This window comes from Chelonoidis abingdonii, chromosome 11 (assembly GCF_003597395.2).
Source record: "Chelonoidis abingdonii isolate Lonesome George chromosome 11, CheloAbing_2.0, whole genome shotgun sequence".
NCBI classification, from domain to species: Eukaryota; Metazoa; Chordata; order Testudines; family Testudinidae; genus Chelonoidis; species Chelonoidis abingdonii.
The window spans coordinates 32,586,953-32,614,339 of NC_133779.1; the positions used below are offsets into that span (position 1 = coordinate 32,586,953).

The 27,387-nt window shown below is 44.9% G+C and overlaps 1 protein-coding gene across 2 annotated transcripts in view; it reads right to left on the reverse strand.

Annotated features, from left to right (window-relative positions):
* The window catches only part of BTBD2 (BTB domain containing 2), a 45,609-nt gene that overhangs the window by 12,256 nt on the left and 5,966 nt on the right, over positions 1 to 27,387 (reverse strand). For both annotated transcript variants that reach the window (XM_032788145.2, XM_032788153.2), the window contains exons 2-7: positions 22,985 to 23,104; positions 17,469 to 17,625; positions 12,534 to 12,639; positions 11,594 to 11,791; positions 8,158 to 8,350; positions 5,829 to 5,916 (exon numbers count right to left, since the gene is read on the reverse strand). In XM_032788145.2, coding sequence (XP_032644036.1) covers positions 5,829 to 5,916; positions 8,158 to 8,350; positions 11,594 to 11,791; positions 12,534 to 12,639; positions 17,469 to 17,625; positions 22,985 to 23,067 — 825 coding nt within the window. In that variant the 5' untranslated portion in view covers positions 23,068 to 23,104. The remainder of the gene's footprint in view (positions 1 to 5,828; positions 5,917 to 8,157; positions 8,351 to 11,593; positions 11,792 to 12,533; positions 12,640 to 17,468; positions 17,626 to 22,984; positions 23,105 to 27,387) is intronic.

Below are 27,387 nucleotides of genomic sequence, written 5' to 3' on the forward strand. Positions count from 1 at the left end.
CCACGCCGTGAGGTGGAGGGCACGCAGGTCCGGATGGCGAAGCCTGCCGTGGCCCTGTGTGATCAGGTCTGGGAAGAAAGGGAGGGGAACCGGAGTGGCCACTGACAGATCCAGCAAGGTGGTGTACCAGGGCTGCCTGGGCCACGCAGGCGCGATCAGGATCAGATGCGCTTTGTCCCTGCGGAGCTTCAGCAGGACCTTGTGCACCAGAGGAAACGGAGGGAAGGCATATAGCAAGCAGTGTCCCCAGGGCAGGAGGAACGCATCCGTGATCGATCCCGGCGAGAGAACCTGGAAGGAGCAGAACTCCTGGCACTTCTTGTTCGAGCGGGAGGCGAACAGGTCTATGAGGGGAAACCCCGACCTCTGGAAGATGGAATGTATGACATCTGGCCGAATTGACCACTCGTGGCAGAGGAAGGACTGGCTCAGCCGATCCGCCAGGGCGTTCCGGACCCCCGGGAGAAAGGACGCCACTAGGTCCACCTGGTGGGCTACACAGAAGTCCCAGAGTCGAATGGCCTCCTGACACAGGGGAGACGAGCGGGTCCCCCCGTCTGTTGATGTAGTACATGGCCGTTGTGCTGTCTGTGAACACAGAAACACAACGGTCGCGAAGATGCTGCTGGAATGCCTGACAGGCTAGGCAGACAGCTCTCAACTCCCGGACGTTTATATGGAGCGTGAGCTCCTGGGCTGACCGAAGGCCCTGGGTACGCAGGCGACCTAGATGGGCCCCCCAACCAAGGGATGACGCGTCCGTCGTCAAGGTCAGCGAGGGCTGCTGTGGTTGAAACAGCATTCCCGCGCATACCAGGGACGGATTCAGCCACCAGTCGAGGGAGCGGAGGGGGCTCGGAGGAACCGTGACCAGGACGTACATAGGGTCCCTGCTCAGGCGGAAAACCGAATGGAGCCATGTTTGAAAGGGCCGCATGCGGAGTCTGGCGTACTTGGTGACATAACTGCATGTGGCCATATGCCCCAGCAGGCCTAGGCAGGTGCAAGCCGAGGTGAATGGGGAGGCCTGCAGGCCCCAGATGATCGAGGCGATCGTTTGGAAGCGGGCCTGGGGCAAGTAAGCCCTGGCGAGCGTGGAGTCCAGGGTTGCTCCTATGAAGTCCAGCCTTTGAGTAGGGACCAGTGTGGATTTCTCCATGTTGAGGAGCAGTCCCAACCGGGAGAAGAGGACCATGATTACGCTGACATGCTGATGGACCTGAGTCTGAGAGGTCCCTTTGATGAGCCAGTCATCCAGATACGGAAACACATATCTGCTGCCTGCGGAGGTGTACGGCGACGACTGCCATGCACTTTGTAAACACCCTCGGGGCCGTGGAGAGGCCAAAGGGGAGGACTGCGAACTGGAAGTGCTGGTGGTTGATCGTAAACCGAAGGTACTTTCTGTGCGGTGGAAAGATGGCAATGTGGAAGTACGCGTCCTTCATGTTGAGGGCGGCGTACCAGTCTCCAGGATCCAAAGACGGGATTATAGTTCCCAGGGAGACCATGCGGAACTTCAACTTGAGCAGCCACTTGTTGAGCCCCCGCAGGTCTAGAATAGGCAGGAGGCCTCCCTTGGACTTGGGAATTAGAAAATAGCGGGAGTAAAACCCCTTCCCTCTCTCGGCTATCGGAACCTCCTCTATGGCTCCTGCGGCGAGGAGAGACTGCACCTCTTGCAAGAGGATTTGCTCGTGAGAGGGGTCCCTGAAGAGGGACCGGGATGCGGGGCGGGAAGGCGGGGATGAAGCAAATTGGAGGTGGTATCCTTGCTTCATCATGCGCAGCACCCAAAGGTCCGAAGTAAGCTGGGACCATGCCAGGAGGAAGTAAGAAAGGCAGTCGGAGAAGGGGGGAGAAGGATCCTGTCTTGAGGCTGGTACGCCATCCCCGGGCGCACCTTCAAAAGTTGGCCTTAGGCCCTGGCGGAGCCTTAGAGGGGCCTTGGCTCTGCCCCCCTTGGGGGTCGGATTGGCGCCTCCGCGCACCCCGCCCGCGCCTCCTACTGAGGTCCTGTCTGTTCCGTGGCGGAAAATACAGGCGGCGGGATTGGGGCCTAAAGGGTCTACGCTGGGTATGCATGCCCAACGACCTCATGACGACTATTGTTCTTCAGGCTCTGCAACCGAGGATCAGTCTTCTCCGAGAACAAACCCTTGTCCTCAAAGGGTAAGTCCTGGATAGTGTATTGAAGCTCCGGAGGTAGGTTAGAGACCTGGAACCAGGAGATACGCCTCATGGTGATGCCAGAGGCCAAAGTCCTGGCAGCCAAGTCGGCCGCGTCTAGAGAGGCCTGGAGAGAGGTCCTGGCCACTTTTTTGCCTTCCTCTATGAACGCCGCAAATTCTTGGCGTGAGTGAGGGGGTAGTCGGTGAACCTACCCACCTCCGCCCAGGTGTTATAATTATATCAGCTCAACAGAGCCCACTGGTTGGCTACCCAGAGCTGTAGGGCACCCACCAAATATACTTTACGCCCCAGGAGGTCCATTCGCCTAGCCTCCGTAGACTTCGGGGCAGGCGCCTGCTGACCATGGCGCTCCCTTTCGTAGACCGACTGGACAACTAATGAGGAGGGGGGAGGGTGAACATACAAGTACTCGTACCCCCGAGAGGGTACCATATACTTTCTCTCGACCCCCTTAGCCGTCGGTGGAATGGAGGCTGGAGACTGCCAGAGAGTGTCAGCAGTGGCCTGGATGGTTTTAATGAACAGCAGTGCCACCCGGGTCGGGGCATCCGCAGCCAGGATGCTCACAACAGGATCCTCGACCTCCGGGACTTCCTCCACCGGGAGGTTGATATTAAGAGCCACCCTTCGAAGGAGGTCCTGATGGGCCCTAAGGTCTATCGGCGGAGGCCCTGAAGAAGAGGTCCCCGCCACAGCCTCATCCGGGCAAGAGGAGGAAGATACCCCGGGAATGAGGGGGTCCTGGATAGCCCCATGCTTCTGGGGTGGTTCCTGCTCCAGCTGTCCTGGGGAGTCCGGAGGATGGGTGACGTGCTCTTCCGACTCGTCCGCGGGGGGGCGGGAGATGGTGGCCTCTGGTGCCCGATGTTCCGAGGCAGCAGAGTGGGCCTGGATTAGGGGAGCACCCTGGGCTTGATGGTACGCCCAGGGTGTCCAAAAGGACAACTGTTGAGGCCCGGCATCCTGAGGACGTGCATCCTGAAAGACCCCCGTGGGCACCTCCGTGTTCCGGTCCCGGTCGTAGTAGCTGTCTGCCTGCGAGGAGATGGACGTCTGTCTGGACGGCCACGGAGGAGCAGAAAACCCCGACGCTGAAGTGCCAACTGATCTTGCACCCCGGGACCGTGGAGACCGGTGCCGGCACGCAGAGCGGTACCGAGAGCGAGACCGGGACCTGCGACCAGCTCAGTGCCGGGAGGTCGACTGGGATCTCGAGCCCCTATGGCGAGATCTGTTCCAGGAGGAACGGTGTCTGTGACGGTGCCGGGAGCTGGAGCGGTACCGTGAGTAGCAGGATGGGGAGCGAGAGACTGACCGGTGCCTTGAGATCGACCGGTGCCTTGAGGTTGATCGGCGCCATGAGCTCGACCGGTGCTGTGGGAAGCGGTGCCGGGATTGAGAGCAGTGCCGGGAGCAGGAGCGACGTCTCGATCTGGAGCGTCCACGGGATCGTGACCTTGTGCGGTGCTGGTCCGCCAAGCTGAGAGACGACGGTCTGGCCAGGAACGGCTTGCCCATGGAAGGTGGTACCCGCACCGGCGGTGCCTGGGGTAAGGGCGGTGCTGGATCGATCATGGCGATCAAGTCTCTCGCCGCAGAGAACATCTCTGGAGTCGACGGCAAAGTGAGCTCTACCACGGCGGGTGCCAGGGAGCTTCCAGGCGCCGGACTCGACGGCCCTCGCAGGGCTGGAGTTGACGGTGCCGCTTTAGGCGGTGCCACGGCAGGTGTTGGTGCCGGCGGTCCGACTTAGGTGCTGTGTCTGGCTGCGACGCGGGTGTTGTCGAGCCTGTCTGAGGTTTCGCCGTCTTCGACCTCAGGGAGAGGGAGCGGCGTAGAGTTGACTTCGGTGCTGGCTGCGGCCGGTGCCGGGAAGCCTTAGGCATACCAACGGTGCCCAGTACTGTAGGGGCGGCCTTGCTCACCTGCTGGCTTGTGCTTGGTGCTGAAGGCGAGGGCGCTAGCGCCGCTTCCATTAGGAGCTGCCTTAACCTAATGTCCCGCTCCTTTTTGGTTCGCGGCTTAAAAGCCTTGCAAATTGGGCACTTAGAGGACAAGCGCGATTCCCTGAGGCATTTCAGACAGGAGTCGTGGGGATCTCCTGTCGGCATCGGCCTATGGCAGGCCGCACATTGCTTGAAGCCCGGTGAGCCAGGCATGAGCTCCAGCACCGGGTGCGGGGCAGGGGTTACCCCCCAAACCCCGCCGAGTCACTTATAACTAACAACTACAACTATAACTAATCTAACTAACTATATAAGAACAAACAACTAGAACTATGGTTAGAAAACGAGAATAAGAACTACGAGTAGCTAGGGAAGGTGGAGGTCAGCTAAGCCACACTCCACTGTTCCAACGACCGACACGGGCGGGAAGAAGGAACTGAAGGGTGGCCGGGTCAGCTGGGGTATATATGCAGCGCCATGGCAGCGCCACTCCAGGGGGTGCCCAGCCGACCCGCCGAGTGTTGCTAGGGTAAAAGTTTCTCCGACGAACGTGCACGCGGTGCACACACACCTAACTGGAATGGATATGAGCAATCACTCGAAGAAGAATTGGAATTAATTTGCAAACTTGACACCATTAAATCAGGCTTAGATAAAGACTGGGAGTGGATAGGTTTTACCTTGTGTAATGACCCATTTCCCCATGCTAATTTTTTTCCCTACGGTTACTCACACCTTCTTGTAACTGATAGAAATGGGCCATCCTGATTATCACTGCAAAAGTTGTTTTTTTTCCTCCTGCTGAGAATAGTCCACCTTAATTGATTACTCTCTTTATAGTTAGTATGGCAACACCCAGTGTTTCATGTTCTCGGTGTGTGTGTATACATATATATCTTCATACTGTATTTTCCACTGCATGCATCCGATCAAGTGGGTTTTAGCCCACAAAAGCTTACGCTCAAATAAACTTGATAGTCTCTAAGGTGCCACAAGTACTTCTCGTTCTTTTTGCTGATACAGACTAATGCAGCTACTGCTCTGAAACCTGTCACTATGAATCTAGGAAACTGTCTACAATGAATTTACAATGAACACAGAACACTTGCTAAGGCCAGTCAAGCAATTCCAAGGACAATCCCGAGTGGTAAGGAGGAACTGAGAGGGCTTAGGGACAGGTGGGCCCTTTAAACACCACGCAGTAGCGTTCAAGTTGCTACGACAGGTATTACTTGAGGGAAAAACTTCCTGAGAACTGCACGCAAGGATGCATGCACATCAGGAGTGGAATGACACGCAATCACTCGAAGGACTAGCCTGTGTAAACATTTGTTTCCCTAACCCTAACGTTCACCTGAATTGTCTCAGTGTGGTCAGATTATACATTTTTATGAGCACTAAACTCCCAACATGGCAGCACTGAGATACCACAGCAATGGATGCAATTTATAGCAGAACAGAGAAACAGGATTATGAAAGTAGTTATTCCTCCTAGTCCCAGTGTGTCCCTTTATTCACCCTCCTGAGCTAACTTGTATTTCTATAAAACATGAAGGCATCTTTTTATAAAAAAGAGGTAACTGAATAGTTGAGAAGTTTGGTGTATATTTCACTGAGCACTACCTGCAAGATTTATATGGCAGCAAATAATGGGCACGTTTAGCACAGTAAAAAGAGAAAGTTTAATACCTGTATATTTACTTGGTAGTCTGTCGGCCCATGTATTGATCCATACAGTCCAAACCCAACTACAAATATCCTTTTGTTTACCGAGAACCTGTAAGATTGAGAGAGACATTAACAGGGAAGGTCGGCACAAAAAGGCAAGCTGGTCTGTTCAAGTAAGGAGGATGCATAGTGACCTTAGCTCAAAGTTTGTTTTCAGGTCTAAGACTTAGTGAATTATGTACTGTATTTTAAGTATGCTTATCAGATCCTTGATAGTTAATGATTTGCACTAAAGGAGAATAGAATTTTGCATTCTGTATCCCTAAAACCACCATAAGCAATTCATGCTGCATCATTAACACACAGATTGACCCCACACAGAACAGGATTAGGTGGCTATGTACATTGTCACAGTGAGCTTTCATTAAAAACAATGAATTTTCTAGCCCATAGGACTGCAAAGACACCCTCCAAGATGTGAACCGAAGCCGATGCAGTGGGTCTTCCGGAATCTGGAGAGGTTGAAAATAAAGCCAAGAAGGATAAGCTGCTCCTACTCACCTCAATGAGATTAACACTGAAGCCAAATAAGAATACTTTAAATGTCAACATTAAATACTGTGCACCTGATCACTGAAACAGAATCATTAAGTTAATGTACTTGTGCATAATTGCTCCGTGTATTTGCAGTGAGCAGCTAGCTGCTGTCAAGATTGCCTGGGTAGAGAACAGACTGAAAACTCACACACCCCACCTTATTCATAAGTTATCTTCACTCCCCCATCCCATGCCCACAAAACTAGGAGGAAAATGAAATACATCCTCCTTCCCCAGTCCAGAAAGCCTCAACTACCTTCCCATTGCCAAAACACTAGATTGCTTCTCACTCCTCCCTGGATATCAAAATTGGATACCCCATTTTCAACACCACCTCCTCACCCCGTCAGACAACAGCTGCAACATTAACATGTGTTTGCAAAGCACCTCCAGGGCGCATTCAAAGTTGATCTGCAAGCAGTGTAAAATATTTCATATCAAAACTGCACAGCAGTTCAAGTAAGTTAGACAACTTTAACTCAAAGACAGATCATTGTCAAGAGGTTTCTCAATGTTAGATCTTTGCTCTAAAAGTTTCCTGCTGTAATAGCCTCTCCAGCACAAGGTTTTACCCTGATGCGGAAACTAAACCACACAAATTAAACAGTCCTATATTCACCGCAAGTCAGCAGCAAATATGGGAATAGCCCAGCTCTGCTAGACTTGCAGTGCCTTGCCCTAACCACTAGGCAACAATGCTTGCAATCAGTAAGGGGAGCCTTTAACTGATACAGCCTTCACTTCGCTGTACCCATTAAAATGACCTTGCATGAATCTATAGAATGATTAAAGGATAAGAGAACCTGCCTTACAGTGATTGAGCATCTTGACTCTATTTAGCTCAACAAAGAGAAGGTGAAGGAATGACTTGATTATAGTCAATCAGTATCTGCAGGGTGAACAAATATTTAATACTGGGCTCTTCAGCCTAGCAGAGAAAGGTCTAACAATCCAATGGCTGGAAGGTCAAGCTAGACCAATTCAGACTGGAAATAAGGTATACATTTATAACAGTTAAGAAATTAACCACTGGAACAATTTATCAAGGGTTGTGATAGATTCTCCATCAGACTAGATGTGGTTCTAAGATAGAGGCTCTCATTCTGAGGCAGTTCTCTGACCTGTGCCATGCAGGAGGTTGGACTAGGTGATCACAATGGCCCCTTCTGGCCCTGGCATCTATGAATCTACAGCAAGTTAGTTCTACAGAAACTAGCTTGATGTTAGTAGAAAAGCTGGTGCTTATCTTAGTGCAGCAGGTAACTGCCACAGATTTAACAGAGCACTGGTGAATCAACATGTCGAATCACCCAAAGACAAGCCATGATGTGGCCATAAGGCTGCAGGAAAAAAAATCAGAGTAAGTATCAGACTCTTGTCTATTAAAAAGAATGACTGGGTGCATTTAAAGTGTGTCTACACTAGAAAGCAGAGCCATTTTAAGCTACACAGATGTAATTAAAGCAGCAAACTCTCCACCACCACCCAACGTGGGCATAGTTATTATACAAGTTATAAATGAGCTTATACAGATATAGCTTATTCTAGTTTTGGAAGCAAATTATGTTATACCAGCATAGAGCACCTTAACTAGCACAACTGCATGCACGCTAGGGGCTTATACCAGTAAAGAAAGCCACACCCTATCCAACAGTTATACTGGTAGAACATTTTAGTGTAGGCCAGGCTTAAGCCCACTCAAAGCTCAATAGAACAGTAACAGATGAGCAGCGGAATTAGCAGTAGAGCTGACCTGATCCTGTCGCTAGTCCCACTGTACCCCCAGCGGCTCTCCACCTGCTGGAAACGGTTGATGCTGCACTCCTTCCCTCTCAGGCAGCAGCGTGGTCTGTCAATGAACTCCACTCGGGGTTTTGGATTGACAGTGAAGTGGAGAAACAGGCTAACCACTTCCCGGTCAGTCAGAATTCCTGACTGGGCAGGCCCTGCAAAGGAGCAGACAGAGAGCAATGCTGTCAACACTTAAAAAAAAAAAAAAAAAAAAAAATCAAAAATTGCTGCAAGTTTTACAATGGAAGGTAAATTTATGCTGAGAATACAAGTAGGTGATTCCTACATAATGTACACAAGGAACGAGACACATACTTTTCCCTCAGGAAAGTAAGCCAGCTTCACTGAACGCAGTACACGTGGCTGCTTTCTACCTGCACATCGACATGTTGTGAGACTACATGTCAGCAGCTGGTCTGGCATGTATTATAAATGCACACTTCCATACAGCTAACATGCTGTTACTTATTCCACTTGCCTGGGTTCTACCGGAAACATTTAAGAATATCAACGGCATGCAGCTAATTTCCCAACCCTATCCCTTTGAGATATCTGTGTTTATATTTTATGTGACAGTTACAAAATCTACACTCATTTAGTTTATTACTTCTGCTGTAAAGACCCTGAATGGGATGATGTAATGGGATAAGTACAGCAGGAAGAGATGCAGATATTAAAAAGATGCTATCACTGTGAAAGGTAGCACATTTTAACTGTCGAGACGGACATGGTTTCAGTTAATATCACTACATCTGTGTACTCCCTGCCATTCTGGGGGATTTTGTTCCCACTTTAAAAAAAAACAACAAAAAACAAAAAACCCACCACACCCCACATTTCTATTCCTGTTGCAGTATGCATCTTTCATACAGACAAAGAAAACGGACTATAGTTAAACAGTAACCATATACAGAAAACTAAAAACCAAAAAATTCCTCTCATCTTTCTGTACAGTCATCTTAGGCATTCCTTCTAAAGGGACACTGAACTCAACCAATTTCAAAAAGTTTAATTGAATGGTTCCTGTTGTGCCAAAGCACCCTTTAAATAGTATGTCCTGACTAATTCCTTGCAGAAGTAGCTTTGCTGGTCCTGTGTTTCAAAGAAACTTCTGTGTACGAGTGAGAAAGAGCTAACACACAGAAATGAAGTAGATCACACACAAAGTTGCTGTCAAATGCACAAACAAAAAATCTCCACCTCTTTTCCAGTTAGTCATCCTAAGTGTTCTTTGTAACTATGATTGGTTACATTTAGTGACTTTTATATTAACTGTGCCCCTTTAAATAGTCTTGAAAGTCAGGTGTAAGATGGCACATGACTGCAAGAGACAAGGATGAAATAGAATTTAAAGAAATATGTATTGTTAAATTAACATTTAAATGGCTTTACAGACACCTTGATCAGCAAAAAATTACTGCAAGCAGATCATGTCTAAACATACCCAGTGTTGCCACAATTCCTGGTTTTGGAATGTTTCAAATTACTTGTTCTAAGGGGATAGGTGTGTGGCAAACCTGTTAGCCAGCCAAGGTGTATTTATGCTGATCTCCACTTTCTATACTAAACTATAAGATGGTTTTGTTGAAACCAATAGCTTCCAAAATCCTCTCATCTAGGCTACCAGTTCCATTTTCCCACCTCCACTGTGGTTGACAGATGCAAGAGGCCTTGCTCTGACAGTGTTAGTTTAGAGGACAAAAGTGCAGCAAATCCAAGTTATTCATCCTTATTGAAGGAGGGGCTGGATAGTATAAATTGTTAGGATATTTTAAAGACTGGAATGAACACTGGAAGAACATTTGCTATATGTAATCTCAAAGCAAGATAGTAACAGTGATCTCCCTGCTATTGGAGAGGCCACAACTCAAGCAAGCAGTCATAACAGACCGCAGAACAGAGGTCCTGGCTTTCCCTAGAGTGAAACTTCTCACCCTGGAACACCAAAAACCCATGCAAGCCTCCTATATAACTTGTCATCCATAAAGTCTGAAGGGAAAGAAAAATCCAGCATCTTCCAGAGGGAAAAGACGGAACAGGCAGAAATTGTTGGCTTTTACTGATGAGAATTTTGACCCTGTCAAGAAGAAACATGCTTTCTTTAGTCAACCAGATGCTACATCAGATCTGGAATTGATGCAACAATCCTGTACCCAACTAAGCAGTGGTTCAAACATGAGGAACAAACTGCACATTGTGACCATGGATATCAACTTCATGGTGGAGGAAAGCCACTGAACATGTACAGCAGACCAACAGGATTAAGCCACTCAGTGAGAATGGACTGAATCTCTGACCAACAAAAGGGTTAGCATGTCAGACAACATCCAAGTCAGTTTGGAGACAGACAGCATGGCAGTTACTGCTGATTTTTAGTATACTCGTCTCTTTAAATATACATTATACACTTTTTTGGTTATTGTGTCTGTCATTACCATCACCTTGATTTTTCAGAGATCGAAATTCATCATCAAGTAATGGAAGCCACCCCCTCCTTAGAACGGACCTATCAAAATAAAATTTGTGTTCGTGCCCCCTTCTGCTTCTTTATAATGTAGAAAGGTGATCTCTAGATGTTTCTAAATGGCACTCTTCTGCCTTTTTTTTTTTTAAACCACTAGAAATGTCAAGTTGACTTTACTCCCTGGAGGACTGGAGAACCTCTGAGAAAAATCACAAGAGACAAGTGAGAAAAAGGAAGACGTTTTTAGTCAGATTGTTTAAACCAAGGGAACATCTTTAACTTGCACTCCTGATGGAGGCTTAGGGAAAGTGTTATTTGTGAAACAACAAACGCCTCTCTCCCTTCAACTGAGGGCTGAGAAAGCTTCCATTCCAGGCACCTACTCTGGAGAGTCCATTGGCAAAACTGGGATGCCAACACTAGATATTCCCGATCCTTCTATGGTTAAGAGGACGCAGAAAAGCGATTCTTGTGTTTCTTTATGATGAAAGTCTGAATGGCTTACAACACCTCCTCCCTTTGTAGGTCACCTTTCGGAATAGGATACACCACCATTACCACCACAGTTCAATATTAAATGTTAGCACTTTTTGCAGTCTACTCTTTTGAGGAAACAGAAAAAGTATATTCCTATTTAAATGATATGTCATTTCCTTTTTCATATACTCAATAGTAAAACACACAATATGCAGAGGCAACAGGACTTAACTTTTAGAAAGCTACTGTTCTTAGGCTCTTCATGGGATATTTAAAACTGAATTACTGATAAGCTGTGTGATGTACCTGTAGCTTTTGATGTCCAACAACAAATACCTAACAAGTATTTTGAGCAGTTTAGGATGTTCTATGAAAATCCTTTTTTTGTACATATACTTGATTCTCTAAGATTCGAAAGTGGAGACCAGGTCTCCCAGAAGCACCTTTATTCAGTTACCTGCTGCAAACTCCTCAATAGTCATCAGTGGGAAGCGAATAAGAGAAAGCGCTTTGCCCAGTACTTTCCGCTTGTTCTCTGGAATCACCTGAAGTTGCTGCCGCTGACATTCTGCCTCCGACCAGCGAACCACTGCATTAAACAAACGAACCTCCCGAATCCCCAAGGTATCCCGCTCCAGCACCGCAACCAGGGTGTCTGTAAGGCAGGACAGCAACAACTTTAGGCACTGACCCGTATGTCCTGATTTTTAAGTGGCCAAAGTTCCCAATGCAGAATCCCAAGGTGAGGAAAGGAGTCGGAATTCAGAAATGCAGGGCTGCTCCTGAGCCCTGTATGCCCACAACCAGATGAGTAATTCCACAAGTAGGCATGCCACTGCAACAGCAAGCAGTGCCTACAGAGTAGATACATTTACTAGTGTGCAGTAAAAGGAATTTCTGGTTACCTACAAGTCAAACTTGAACACAAACAGGATAAGAGCCAAAAAGTTTGTATTATCCATGCCTTAATTTGACTGTTTACCCCACTGGCAATAGAAAGTGAATATTTTGACTTTTAAGTTCCATTTATGAAACGTGCAGACTACAATGTCTCTGGACATAAAAATATTTAACACCTGAACCTTGTTTCACGTCAAAACGCTGCCAACGCCTCCCACAGAGGGTATGTTAAAGCCACCCTCCACCAGCCAACACCAACAGAAAGGACAGGCCCCAGAGATCAAAGTGTCACAGCACTACGGGATGTGAATGCCAGTGTCTAGTTCTAAGAGCTCTGCTGAGAATCCCCTGCCCCTATATGATTAAGCCCAAGAACTGTCAGTTCCAGCCCTTGAGAAGCTGGCCCTAGACAGCTAGGGCCAAAACCACAAGAAACCTTTTTTTATAAGCTTGACTTTTAGATTACACGGTCTGCAGAAAGAGGAAAAAAAGCTTACCTAAATCAATGTCTGTGAACCCTTCAGCATTGATGGCATCTGATGTGTTCTTGTCTATGTTCTCTAGGCACAGGCTGGCCAGCTGAGGTTCATCAAAGAGTCTTGCCTAACAATGAAGCATCCATCATTAATGCAAAGAAAAAGTTGTTTTTGATTCCTTATTTTCAGCCAATAATGATTTTAAAGCATCTTTCTCCAAAGATTGGATTTACCACTAGTTTGCAAGCCAAATGAATTCACGACACAGGCAACATAGCTTAGCCTTTCACAGCTAGTTAAGGAAGAGTGACAATACACAAACTTGAAGAAAACTCGGCTCCAATTTAGCTGAATACATCTTCACTTAAAAGTTACCTCAAGTTAGAAAGAGACTTTGAAGAGTCCTGTTAACTAGCACCATGTTAACGATAATTGTGTAGGCAGCAGAGACAGGGACAAGACAGGTTCAGAGTGTTAGATGACAGTGGGGTGAACTCTATCAAGTTACATTTAGTTTGATTCATGTTTTTAAAATAATGTGAAGAAAGCCCTTTATACAAGGGCTTCCTTTGTCTGAGAGCAAGTTTAATTGAGAATGCTACCTCAGAAGAGGGGGAAGGTAGTGCCTGAGTAAATTGGGCCAATCTACATGAATGAAATTTGCACTGTACAACTTCACCAATGTCATTACATCAAGTGAAAATGCCATAATATAGACACAACACATTGATGCAAAGTGAAACCAGTAACATACTGAAGCAACCTGCACTCGTGCAAGTTCTGCTTTGTGCCAGTGCACTTTGTTTACATGAGAGTTTGCAGAGGTGTAAACAGATTGATTTTCTTACAGTAAGGAAATTCACAATAGTGTAAGTGGACTAAGTCTGGTCGCACAAGAGTCCTCCTTAGAGTTTGGAAATACTCAGAGTGGCTCTATGCCCAGCGTAAGTGGCACCAAGGTGTCCAGATTGAATGCCAAAGACTCAGCACCAGAGTCGTTCTGTGCCCAGCATGGGTAGCACCAACATCCTGAATCCATCTGGTACCACCCTCCTCTATGCCTAGCATAACTATCATCAAGATCCTTGGAGTCATTCAGAACACGTGGGAATAAGCAGAGGTCACCTTGAAGACTACTTCCTATGCTCCATGCTTTGTCTTTTCTATTTAGACTAAGCTCTTCAGAGCACGGATCATACTAAATACGTACAGCTCGTGGCACAATTGTGCCACAACATGCTGGGGGCTCCATGCACTACCGTAATACAAATAACGGCTAAAAAGGTGTTTTGACTTAGGAGCTTAGACAGGATTGCATTCAAGGAGAAGCTGGTTTTCTAGGTGCCTCCTGCCTCGGACTTGTGCAAGGCTTTCTGAGACAGAACTTAGTAACACCAGCTTCAAATGCTGAGACCTCAAGCGCATCAGAAAACTGAAATATGGCAGAATTCCCTGTTTTAATAAAAGCAGCAAAGAATCCTGTGGCACCTTACAGACTAACAGATGTCTGTTAGTCTATAAGGTGCCACAGGATTCTTTGCTGCTTTTACAGATCCAGACTAACACAGCTATCCCTCTGCTGCTTTAATAGGGACTCAGCAAATTCAGTGGTGAAGCAACCCAGCTAAGCACACTGGAAGGCCTGCGTGCCAGCACTTTCAATGATGCAGGTAAGTCCTGGCCATCTTAGGCTTTGAAACACTCTAGGTCGCTTCATATCAGACTTACAGGAGTCTTGGTGTTTGGCAGCATGCTCTGCTTTTCTTCATGGCTCACTGACATTTGCAAGCACATCTGGCACCAGCACATCATCACGGTCAACTATGAAGCACAAACAATGGAGACAGCTGGCCATCAACAGATGGTTCAGCTACACTGACAGCATTTTCAAGCTCCTGTTGATCTAGGTCATCTCATCCAGCCCCGCAATGATCTCCAACAGAATCTGATCAAGAGTGTCACAGATGCAAATCATAGTTGCCTGAGGATAAGTGGGGCTCTAGGACCAGAGAATTATTTGCAACCAGTCTTGTAAGAGACATACCTTTGCAAATCTAAAGTCTGGAACTCTCATTTCAAGACTATTTGTGCTGTGGTAAAAATGGACTTTTGAGGTTGATTCCCAGGCTAAAGGACTGGACCTGGCCTTGGAGCCAGGAATCTCTTATCAGCCAGTCATTGAGATGCAACTCCACATAAATATGCCTGTTTTTCTCAGAAAGGCTGCCAGTACTGCCAGACATTTTAAGAGCCTGTGGGGCAATGCACGGTGAATGGAAAGTACAGAGACTAGTGATTACTGTCTCCCACACACAATGGAAGATGTTTCTGATCACCTAGGTGGATCACAAGGTAGGAAGGGTGCTTTAAGCCAAGTGCCAGGAACCAATCTCGTGGACATGGAAAAAGGAATATGGAAAGCCAATGTGTCCATCTGAAACTTCAGTAACTCGTGTATTGCTGAGACAGTGGACACTTTGGTACCCAATATCTTGTGTCTGAGACTTTAATACAAGCAGAATCCCTTCCTCCTGTACTGCAGAAGGACATCTATAGCTCCAAATGAAGAAATTACTGTGGGACCAAGTTTTATCCTACCCTGGCAATCTCTGAAGTTATCCAGTGGGGAGCCAGATGTTGACACAAAATCATTACATGAAGACTACCATGAGAGGTCTTCTTGAGATGGACTGTTTGTAATCTCTTCCTTCTCCCATTCAGTGAAAAAATGGGAGATGAGGGGCCAGCTGCTGACAAAGCTGGGAGTCTTTGAAAACAGCTCTAACAAAAAAGTCTCTTTCCAGCTCAGGACAATGACTTCTGGTCTTGGAGACCTCAGGCAACTTAGCCCAAATGGCCAAAAGGACTAGGGTGCTAATCCCCTATGACTTCTACTATTATTTCATCCCTAGAGGAATCCATGAATCAGACAGGAGCCAAGATGCAGGTACAACATAACCTGAGTTGAGGTGATCAGGGCAAAGCATCTCAGAATGGATATCAGGCCATATCCCAGACAGTGAGGTAGAATCTAGGGGCCCATACGTCCTAGTACCAACCTGACCTGAGTGTAGTATGGGGAAAATGTAATAAGAGGAAGCTCTGATTCGAAGAAGAAAACAGATCCAACCTACGAGGGCATGCAGAAAGACAGCCCTTATTCATGACCAGCACTGAGAACAGAACAAGGAGTGCAGCAGCAATTACTCAGCAATCAAGCACTAGGACAATGATGTACACCTAAGTGCCCATTACCAAGACATGAAAAGCCAAAGCATTAAGTGCCAGAGATCCCAGAACCAGAGTATCTAGACAAGAGGCAACCAAAACTTGAAGCAGTCCTGGCAGAGCAACTCACATTGATGTTCCAGATGTTGAGGCACCAGAGACAGCAAACACCAGAGATTCTGGAACCAATGAAGGGCCAGACACTGATGCAGTAACCAAATGACCAGAGTGAAGACAACTTTCTTTTTCTGTTGCTCTGAAGAGCAATGCTGGGAAGCAGAGCCCCGCAAGGACTCAGTGGGCCAACATCATGACTCATTGCTAAGGTGGACCTAAGTGCAATAGTTGGAAGTCCAAATTCCAACTAAGTGCTAGATTCAGGAAACAGGAGCACAGAGCAAGTTAACAATTCCTGACATCAAAGCCTCCTGCACGGGACAATCTGGTCAAGTCCCTCAGCGCCAGGCTGTCCTAAGGCATATATCCCCTATGATAACTGCTCCCAACTCAGCAGAGGGAAACTAATGTTGATTCCTCTAGAAGAGCGATGCTATCTCCATTGTTTAAGGTGGCTGTCCCACTGTATGTGTGACCGGTAAGAGACCTGCACAGAACAGCAGTCAGACATGCCCTGCCCTGAAGCAGAACAAACAGTGTGTTTATCCAGAACATGCAGGGAGGCCATCACAGGAGGACTATGGTTTAAAACTCATGGATTTGTCCTCAGCCATGATTAGAAAGGCCTTTAGTGGCCCAGGAAAGGCTCAGATCCCTAAACAAGAGCAAAATTCCTGATGGGCTAAAAGCTGGCATAGAATTTTATAAATATTAACTTTTTCAGTTATAATGAAAAGCCTCCTATGCAGAAAGACTTAATTTTCCCAAAATAAATCAGCAGGTATAATGAAGGACCCACTAAAGGCTGATTTGCTGTCTGGAGCAGTCAGAAGGAAAAGAATGACAGCTGAGGCCCCAGCTCAGCCTCACAAGGCCACTGACAGGGTCACACAGCCTCACCCAACACCACTATCCACAGGTTCCACATCTCTGCACATCACCTGCAGTGGAGAGCCGAGCTGGCACTTGTCGAGGAAAAAGGCCACCATCCAGGTACTTGCAACAAAGAACTGTTTCATCTTACCTCTCATTTCCTTCCCTAAGGAGAAAAAGGCCGAGCGCTTTCTGCATTCTTCAGAAGTGGGGGGATTCTGGTATTATAAAGAAGGCCTTCAAAGAAAGGGCCTTCTAGATGGCTGCCAGTGGGCTTCATACAATGAATATTTAACTCCTGGAGTTGCCCTAAATTTGAACAAGTGAATACTTTATAGTTTCACTTCTTTAGATCACAACACTTGTTCCAGGCGGATGAAGCCCAGTAAAGTTCTCTCGTTATAGAGCAATTTACTATTGTCTCATCATCACGGCATTAAAAAGGCACTTGGCATACCAAAAAAGTTCTTTCTGGAATAGTGACAGCAATTGGTATAAGCACTTACGATTCATGCTTTACTATTTAAAGGACTACATCATTCTTCATTAACAAGAGAACTCCTGCTAGTCATGCAAGAATTCTGGACTAAAACAATACACCAGAGCACAGTAAGCCATTCCATTTCAAGCCATGCCACCTCTTTTGTGCGGATCCAAAACATCCTTATCATCCTAGATAATATAAAGCTGTTGCACCTGTTTAAAACGACTTGAAATGCAAATAGCCTCAGAACGTACCTGGGTTAAGAGCATGAATGCGTTGTCTGCTCGGAGGTTTTTCTTTAGGAACTCCACACAGTGGGCTTCAAGTGCAGGGACAGCGTATTTTTTAGCTGTGTAAAGTGTTGTCATAACAGTCTCTGGGCCAATCTGAACCTCATCCGAATAAAGAAATCTGGAAGTATGCAAACAAGTACTGCTCTGTAAGCCTGCTTTAACTAGTTGGAAGACAGCAGTAAGAGCCAGGACAGAACACTCCAATTCACAAAGGCCATTATGTGTTTTCTCATCATGCTGGTGCAATTTCTTATTTTTAATAGCAGCTATGACCCTTCCCCGGTCTGCCACCATGATAAACCACCATTCCAGTTTGGAATAACTGTAACTATCCCATTAAAGATAGCATATACATGGAGCATTTGAGAGAGATTTTTAAACTATAACACGTCTCATGCTAAATGGGTTAAAAAACATATACCTGACGCATGGTCAGAAACTGTTCTAGCCTGGCCTGGGTTTGGCCTGTCCACTTAGCTGAAGTGTTTCAAACTGCTCAATTAAAAGACTAAATGAGAACAGAGCTTTAACCATGGCGTGACTAGTCACTAATTGTTAAGATGGTGTTATGTACATGGGTTCAAGTCAAATTCAGAGGATAAGCATTTTATTTGTCAAACCTGTGGTATAGAAACATTCAAACAAAGATTTACACTTAATGCAATGTGATATTTCCCTCACATATTTTTCACATTACACTCTCTCTCACACCCTTACTGTGATGGTTCTTCAGTAGGAAACCTCACGTTCCACTTCACTATGGCTGAGCTAGCAAATTATATCAATTGTCAGATCACTCAAATAACTGAGTGGTAACAGAAAGCAAAATAGTTAATTACAATGAAAAAATCAAGTGATGGCTTAGCAGTAAATGAAGCCCCTGGGTCAAATCTCAGATATGGCCTCACTCTTCATAGCAACAAAGGCTGGGAACACTGTGCTTTAGACTTCCTTGGAAGGTTAACCTAGCCAAAGGAAGCAACCCATTCTACTGGGAAGTGAGTTAGTGACGTGAGAAAGTAAGTTTCTTTCACAAGGTGGAAAACCAACAGCATTCATGAAGGTTCAGGTCTGAGCTGACCCTCCCTCATCTCATACACAAACACACTGCCTAGACATACAGGGACACACTTGATCCAAGCAAGTTGCTCAAGGGAGGTAGGGCTCCAGTCTAGTGGGATTTACAGCACAGAAGAGAGGTTCCAGTCCTGAAGACACTTGAGGGTTGTGTCCTGCTGAATTCATTGAGACCACCTGCATATGTTAGCACAGGACTGGGCCTAAGACAGAAGAGTAGTAAATAAAACAGTCTGATTTTCTTTGAAACTTCAGTGGTTTAATGCAGAATTTATTTACATTTATTCCAACAGCATGAATGTATTTAGTGACAAATATGCACTGAGCACATGAAGTTACAGTTAGTTTACTTGTAATGCTTGAGTACTCCTCTCCAGTGTGCTCTTGCCAGGTCTTCCAAACTTACCCTAGCAGCCCTGTGCCACGGACATTATTTATATTTCAGTTGCAGCTGGAGGCCCCGTTCGGTATCAGAGCCCCTCTACGGGCCCTATACAAACGCACAGTTATGGACCACGCCTTGGGGAACTTACAATCCGGTCTCCTTCTGCTCAGAGTGGGGGGAATATGGCTCAAAAAACACACCACCCATCACCACAGCAGGTGACTAGACTACAGTAAGGCATTTCCTATGCTCGCAGCCCAGCTATCCTGAGAGGCAGAGAACCCAAATCATGATATCAGTGTGCTGTGTTGCCATTGGATTGCCAATACAATGCTCATGCCAATACTTCTGAAGACACTTCTCCCTGTACACATCACTAGCCCCAAGAGAGCCACAAAAGTTCAGTCTGCCTGGTTAAAAGGGCCAATTAAAAAAGCTACTAAAGATCCTTGATGGCAGCCATAGAAGGTCTTATTTCTATTCCCAGTTCCCACCTCTAGCAGAACTTGGGACGCCTTCTGCCTTCTCATCTTGAAAACGGCCAGAGAGCAGATGTCTGCAGCTAAACCCTCAAACTCAAAATAGGTTACTAAGCTGATCTTTTATTTGCTAAGCTCTGCTAAGAATATAAACTAAACTATTGTGTAAAGTCAGATCCTGGACAGTAATTTAAAGTAGACTGAGGCGGTTTGTAAAGCACATTGAGAATTTACTATAAGGTGCTCTATAAATAAGTAAGTATTTGTTATTAACACCATCAAGCCACTGGTTTATGTATTTCGTCTCTCTTCCTCACATCAATCTCATTTTTACGAGGTTAGCATCCTTTTATTGCAAGCTAGTTTCAAAAAATTAGTTAAGCAGTTATTTGTACTACAATACTGTGCTTTTCAGTGCCGTAGCTATGTTAATTGTTTTGTTTTAGTACAAAGCCCATAAACAATGCATGAAGCCAAGGAAATAACACCAGGATACATAATGGGCTTTGAGAAAAGTTTATGAGTCAGTCTGACTTCTAGCATCTACACTGCTAAGAGCCAAGAAAATTTTAAAATAGCCAATATCCAAATGGAAAAGCAGACTGAGGCTACATAAACCTAAACAAACAAGAGCCCATTGCGAGTTAATGAAAAAACAGTAGCAAGAGAGTAGGACTACCATGCAGACACAACCACACATTAAATCACTGGTCCACCAAGTTTGGAGTCCAGCTCCTGGCAGTGGCCTGTAACTGAACTTTAAGGATAGCAAAAAGTGCAATCCTGAACATTGGTGAGAAATTCTTCCTGACCTCACAGTATCAGCTCTGAACCACATCCAGGAGACCGCTTGCTTCCACTTCAAAATTAGCATGAAGACAAGAGCTAAATTCCAAGAAAATTGTTAAACAAAGCACTTAAGCTTCACTACTCAACCTGCTCATTGTGGGAACATCCCTTCCATCTTTCCTTGGTACTTCTAAACTGACAGCCCATTGAGGCAAGAACCCTGTCAATGTCTCAAGTTATTTACAACACAGTTGCACCACACAAGTAAAGCATGAACTTCAGTCATCCACACCTTATAGTATGACTATAAGTGTTAAGAGTCATTAGGTTATCCAAGTCTTATTTTTCTTTTCTATAGCTAAAAAATACTGTTTTCTTTTCTGTTATTTGACTGATAAGGAATAGGGTAAATGATCATTTCAAATCATCTTCCCTTGAAAGACCACTTTATTGGCCTTTCAGTAACCACACTAAAATCTCAGGCTTTCAGAAGATATCAGTGAATAACCTCAAATTTTAGCTTCTCTTAAACGCAATGGCTATTTTAGTTTGGCTTTATTTTTAAAAATCAGATATTAAAACTAACACACCAGCTTTGTTTGGCTGGATATGGACTGAAGTTGAACCAATCAAAGGGTCTTAGTTCCACAGGCAGGAAGCATTGGCTTTTTGGTTTTTTGTTTTTGTTTTTTGGGGGGAGGGGTGGATGGGGGAGATTTCCAGGTGCTTTCATCTTAAATCATGTGTGTCAATTGAAAGGGGGTCCTGAGGATTTCTAACCCTTCATTCTAGGGAAACATTTTTAGTCTTTAAGGCTCTGCTTTCTCTCTGATGTCTTATCTAAGGCAAGAAGCACTTTCTCTGAAAAGAAAAGCAAAAAAAAATATGGTCCAAAGCTATTTATAGGCAGTGTTCCTGACAACCTGAGAGGTGGAAACGTGTGTCAAAGTGAAGATGGGAGCAATTAAGTCAGCTAAAGAACACAGATTACCGAAACAAGACAATTATTGTTCATTGCATGTGTAAACTTGATGTTCCATATTAATGTTTACCCAACTCATGAAAAATTATTCATTAGGACCTCTGACAGCATTTTGCTTAGACACCAGTACTCACACAAGGTCTAAGACATCAATTTTGCAGGCAAAATGTGGCCCTTTAACATGCACAAAGCACTCCCACTGCCTTTAGTGAGAGCTGAGAGAATGCACCTGAAACCCACAGGAACTTCCAAGTTTTCTGGCAGCTTTAAAAATGACACTTGAACATGAGGTTACAGGTAGGGTTGGCAGAATTTGATTTACATCGTTAGCCACCAGTAAATGTCAATTTCACCTGACACAGAAATGGATGAAAAAATATAGTAGTAATTGAAAACAGTCTCCCCCGCCCCCAGAAATGCAGGGAGCCATCTGCACCCCATGAGGAGGGGGGCGAAGGGGACAAGAGCTATCCAGCAGTAGGGAGTCGTCCCTCACAGCAGGGGATTCTTCCTCCTCCTCCTCGCAGTTGTGGCTGGGAGTCTCGGTCTGCCTTACTAGGACAACAGCCCACCTTGCAAGCACAAAGTGGCACTGGCCCTGCAGCAGCACAGTGAGCCCCCTGTAGCCCTGCTATGAAAATCGATACACATCAGAAAAAAAGTTAAAACACATTAATGGCTGAATTTACAGAAAAATAAAAATCAAACTCTGCCAAGTCTTGTTATAGGTTTGGGGTTCTGTTGTCTTACTTCCATTATCCAATACTAGAGGTTAGGAGCCAGATCCTCAGTTGGTATCAGTTATGTTTTCACTGACTTCAACAGAATTCAACCAGCTGAGACCCAGCCATTAAATCCTTTCTCCAAACAATTTAGTCCTTTCATTTGGAAATAGATTTTCCTTCCGTTTCCAATTGAGCTTCAGTTGTAACTCATACAATGCTAAGAGTGCTATATGCTTCCCTCCTCTTTTGAGGAGCACTAGCGCCCATATCAAGCCATCTCTAGGAACAGAGTTTATTAGGCCTGGCCTAAACACAGTTTAGTACCAATTTAATGATTTCAGATAAGAGTGTGATTTTTGACAGACACAGTTAAATCTTTCAACACTGAGGATCTGACTTCACTAGCAACGTTAAAACATGGATGCAGTAGCACTTTAACGAGGCTGTGTAGTCACAGCACCAGCGCTGGAAGAGAACTCTCCTAGCACTGTTAAAAATAAACAAACAAAACAAACAAACCACACCCACAAGGGGAGTGGCTCCCAGTGCTGGAGCACTGTCTACACTAACACTTTACAGTGCTGAAACTTGCAGGGTGTTTTTTCACACCCCTGGGCAAGAAAGTTGCAGTTATTCCTACAATCCTAGTGTAATTGTGTCCATAACAGGGGGCCACACTGTTTCAGCTATATCAGCATCTAAAGCAATACAGTTAAAGAGGTATAAACACTATTTAGACATGTCCTTAGTTAACCTGTGCAGCAAAAACAGCAGAAGTGCAAGACGTGTGTAGGTCTTACATAAACAATGGCTGTTTTTAAAAGGTTTATCAAATATGGAATAGAGGATTTACAAAAATTAATATTTAAAGACCATGTTGTGCCAGATAACAATTGAGATAAAAAATGTGATATAAGCTACTTGACTATCTCCGTTTTAACCAACAGGTACAAAGGATTATTTGTATTTGAAATATTCTTGTTCACAATAACCTGTGCCCAGTTATAAGTTAATTATACTGTACAATAAAAGAGGCTTACTTTAGCAAAGCTAGGAAGGCAGCAGGCTCCACATCAGGCAGTTCAATCTCTGTAGAAGTTGTGGCCATTCCACCATTAAACATTGCATCGAAGACCGCACTGCCCACAGCCAACACAAACCTAACATTTAAAAATAAAAATAAAAATCCTAATTAAGCTACATTTTGCTATTTTTGGGAAAAAATCCTATTTTTGTTTCTGCTCCCCCTACCCATCCCAAGGGGAAATCAGTTATTGTTGACAGTACTAATGTCAAGTGCTCAAAAGCAATCTACTTCTATCCTAGGCCTTATCACTACTATATTACCAGCAACACCAGACAAACATTGCAAACTACTATTTGGAAGTTCCTCCCCCTCAGCCCAGCATGCAATGAAAAAAATGGCTCCTGTAAAGCCAGAGTTTATGCATTTTGTAACAGACAATACACGTGCTAATGTAATTGTTTGCACTTACATACCACCTTTCATTGGAGGACCTCAAAGCACTTTACAGTTTCATAATCCCCTGTGCGGTAGACCCATTTTACAGATTGAGAACTGGAGGTACAAAAGAGGGTAAGTAACTCAAGGTGCACCATTGAATCAAGAAAGCTGGGAACAGAACTTAAGAGTATGTCTAAACTGCAGTTAAAAACCCGCCGCCTGCCAATGCCAGCTAACTGGGCTCACAGAGCTGGGGTTAAGGGCCTGTTGAACTTGCAGTGCCGATGTTCGGGCTCCACAATTGAACAGACCCTTAGCCTGAGCCCAAATTTGAACAGGCCAGCCACAGGTGTCTAATTGCAGTGTAGCCATACCGTAAAAGTCCTAATTGCTCTATGCTAAAATACTGGACATCACACCCAGAAAACCAAAAGGAGTCTTAACAAGACTTAGAGGGGTAGCCATGTTAGTCTGTATCAGTAAAAACAACCAGGAGTCCTTGTGGCACCTTAGAGACTAACAAATTTATTTGGGCATAAGTTTTTGTGGGATATGCCCAAATAAATTTTAGTCTCTAAGGTGCCACAAGACCTCCTCACAGTTTTTACTTAACTTTACTGTTTTCCATCCTTCTATCTTCCCATTAGTAATGGGACATTAAAATTTATTTTTGATTAAAGTTAAAAAGAAAAATATGCAAGTTCCTTACACACACCAGACCCAGATCCTCCTCCAAGCTGTCTGAAACATATTCATCTCCCCACAGTTTTGTACTCAACCTTCCCACAAAAATATTTAGCAGCAGGGAGCACTGACTGGCGAGCACTGCATCCTGGGAGGAACCACCTTTCCTAGTACTCTTTATAAAAAAAAAAATTAAAAAAAATGCTCCAGTCTCATTTTCTGTAGGAATGTTTACTACTTCTGGTCACACAAAGTCCAATGAATGTAAGAATAGCCATACTGGGTCAGACCAAAGGTCTATCCAGCCCAGTATCCCGTCTGCCGACAGTGGCTGATGCCAGGTGCCCCAGAGGGAGTGAACCTAACAGGTAATGATCAAGTGATCTCTCTCCTCCCATCCATCTCCACCCTCTGACAAACAGAGGCGAGGGACACCATTCCTTTCCCATCCCGGCCAATTGCCATTATTGGACTTAACCTCCATGAATTTATCTAGTTCTCTTTTAAACCCTGTTATAGTCCTAGCCTTCACAACCTCCTCAGGCAAGGAGTTCCACAGGTTGACTGTGCGCTGTGTGAAGAAGAACTTCCTTTTATTTGTTTTAAACCTGCTGCACATTAATTTCATTTGATGACCCCTAGTTATTTACTTGTTCCCATAATATAAGAACTTTTCCTTATTCACTTTCTGAAGATTTTATATTATAAACCTAAAAAACAGGTAACATTTAAATGCAAGCACAAAGTGGTAATGGTAGGTACATACAAACCATTTACACACTGCAATAAGTTCACACTGCAGCTAACACAAAAAGTCACATTCCCTACCCTGAAGAATATCAATTTGGAGAGATGTCTCAAAACAATTTAGATACTAGAGAATCTGTCCTTTATAATTTTTTCTTATAAAAGCAAGCCAACTTCATCTGTTGACAGACACCTCTAGCTAAAGAGACATTTAAGAATTACCGTATTTGGTCCATTAGGAAACATGCAAATATGAAAGTTATGGTGCCTGCCATATGCATCAGAGAAGCTAAGTTCTGAAAAATGTACTTAAAAATTTAGACACAAGTTCATCCATTTTTTCCTGGGTGGTTGCAATCTAATAGCCCCTGCATCTCAAATACAGTGAAGACCACTAAAGTAAGTACATATATTGCATTAAGGTTTTCTTTCCACAGAAGAATTTGGGGAACCAGCAAAGCTGGAGCTGTTACAGGACTGAAACCACTTCCCAACTTCTGTCATGAAGGAACAAGCTGGAAAGTTCTAGAGCCTCTGAGGCTGAAGGATGCTCAGTACGACAGAGCCCTCAACCCAGTCAGTGCATCAGAGGTCCAAAAGTCTCAAGACCCATGGGGCTTCTCTGTATGACAGAAAACATGAGACAAGAGTGTGAATTCTGTGTACATGGTATCTTTAAAGACACCCTTTTCCCACATAGCAACCTTGATAAGATTTCCCTTTTTGTAAAAAAGATGTTCCTTTCAGCAAATTAAACAATTATTTTATGCACAGTACTTTATAAGTTAGTAAAATCCTTATACGCAGAGTTGTTGTAGCCATGTCAGTCAATCAGTCCCAGGATATTAGAGAGACAAGGAAGGTGAGGTAATATATTCTATTGGACCAACTTCTGCTGGTGAGAGAGACAAGCTTTTGAACTGCACAGAACTCTTCTTCAGGTATGGCAAAGGTCATCATCATCATCATCACCACATTCCTATTACATCTCTGGCGTTTAGGGAAGTGACAAAGCTCCTCCACTTCTGTCTGTTTCTGGCAAGTCTTTCAATGGTTCCCCAGGTTTTTCAGCTCAGCTTCCACAGCTCTTTGCCATGTTGTTTTCAGGCAGCTTCATCTGTGCTTACCTTCAGGTGTCCTTCTTATTGCTACTCTGGTGATGGAATTAGTTTCCACCTGAAGCACATGACTGATCCATCTTCAGTGCCTCCAGGCAATGATGGCACTCAGATCCTCTTGGCTGTACTGTGTCAACAGATCTTGGTTTGAGATAGTTCTGGGCCAAAAGACAGAGGATTTTTCTGAGGCAATGAAATGAAGACAGTTTGGACACGACATACTTCCTCATTCCCCAGGATTGTGCACTATAAAGTAGTGTTGAAAGTATGCAGCTCTGATAAATCTTGAGTTTGATGTTGGTGTTCTATTGATGATTTCCAGGCTGTATTTAAGCTCCTGAAGGTGTTCCTAGCTTTACTGATTCTGTTCCAGATGTCCTGGCTTGTTACACCCTCCTGGCTGATGGCGCTGCCCAAGTATGTGAATGTTTCTATGTTGGTGAGAACATAATCCTCTGTCCGTACTGGCGATGGTGAGGCAATAAAGGTCATAATATTGGTCTTACTTAATTCAGTCCAATCTGCCGGCTGAATGCGTTGAGTTGAGTTGTTTTTTTCTAGTATATGGGGCTGGGTATGTGATAGGAGAGCAACATCATCTGCAAAGTCCAGGTCTTCAAGAGATGAGAAGAGAGTGTCCATTTAATGCCTCTTGGCATGTCTTCTGTTGTACAAAGCATTACCCAGTCAATGGCAATGCTGAAGAGGATTGCAGACATGACACACCCCAACGTACTCCTGTTTTGACTTCAAAACTGAGCTCAGTGTGATCAACACTGCATGTAAAGCTGAAATAAAAGCTTTTGATGATGACAACGATATGGAAAGGAATTCCATATGCCAGCACAACGTGCCATAGGCTGGTCCTGTGAATGCTATCAAAGGCCTTCTCAAAAGTCTATGAAACTTATGCAGAGTTGCTGTTGCCATTCTAGGCACTGTTCTATTATATTTCGTAAAGGGAAGATCCGGTCTGTGCATCCAAGCCCTTTCCGAAAACCAGCTTGCTCTTTTCTGAGAATGTTATCAACTGCCTCTGATACATGCTGGACTATGATCCTACACAATACTTTGCCTGCCACAGAAAAAAGTGAGATACCACGCAAGTCATTACAATCACTAAGTTTATGTCTTCGGTATCTTCACTATAACCCCACTGGCCCACTCATCTGTCACTTTTTCCCTTTCCCAGAATGATGTAAATAGAGGGGCCAGGACAGATTCTGCTAATTTAGGATTTACCTTAAACAATTCTGCATTCAAGTTATCCTTGCCAGTAGAGCTTTCCCATTTTTTAAGGATTTGATGGCTTGAATGATCTCTTCCTTAGTTGAGGTATGTCTGTGTTGATATCAAGATCTTCTTCTGCTTCCTGGATATTTGCTTCCTCCCTAGGTGGCTCCCTGATCAACAGTTCTTTGAAATGCTC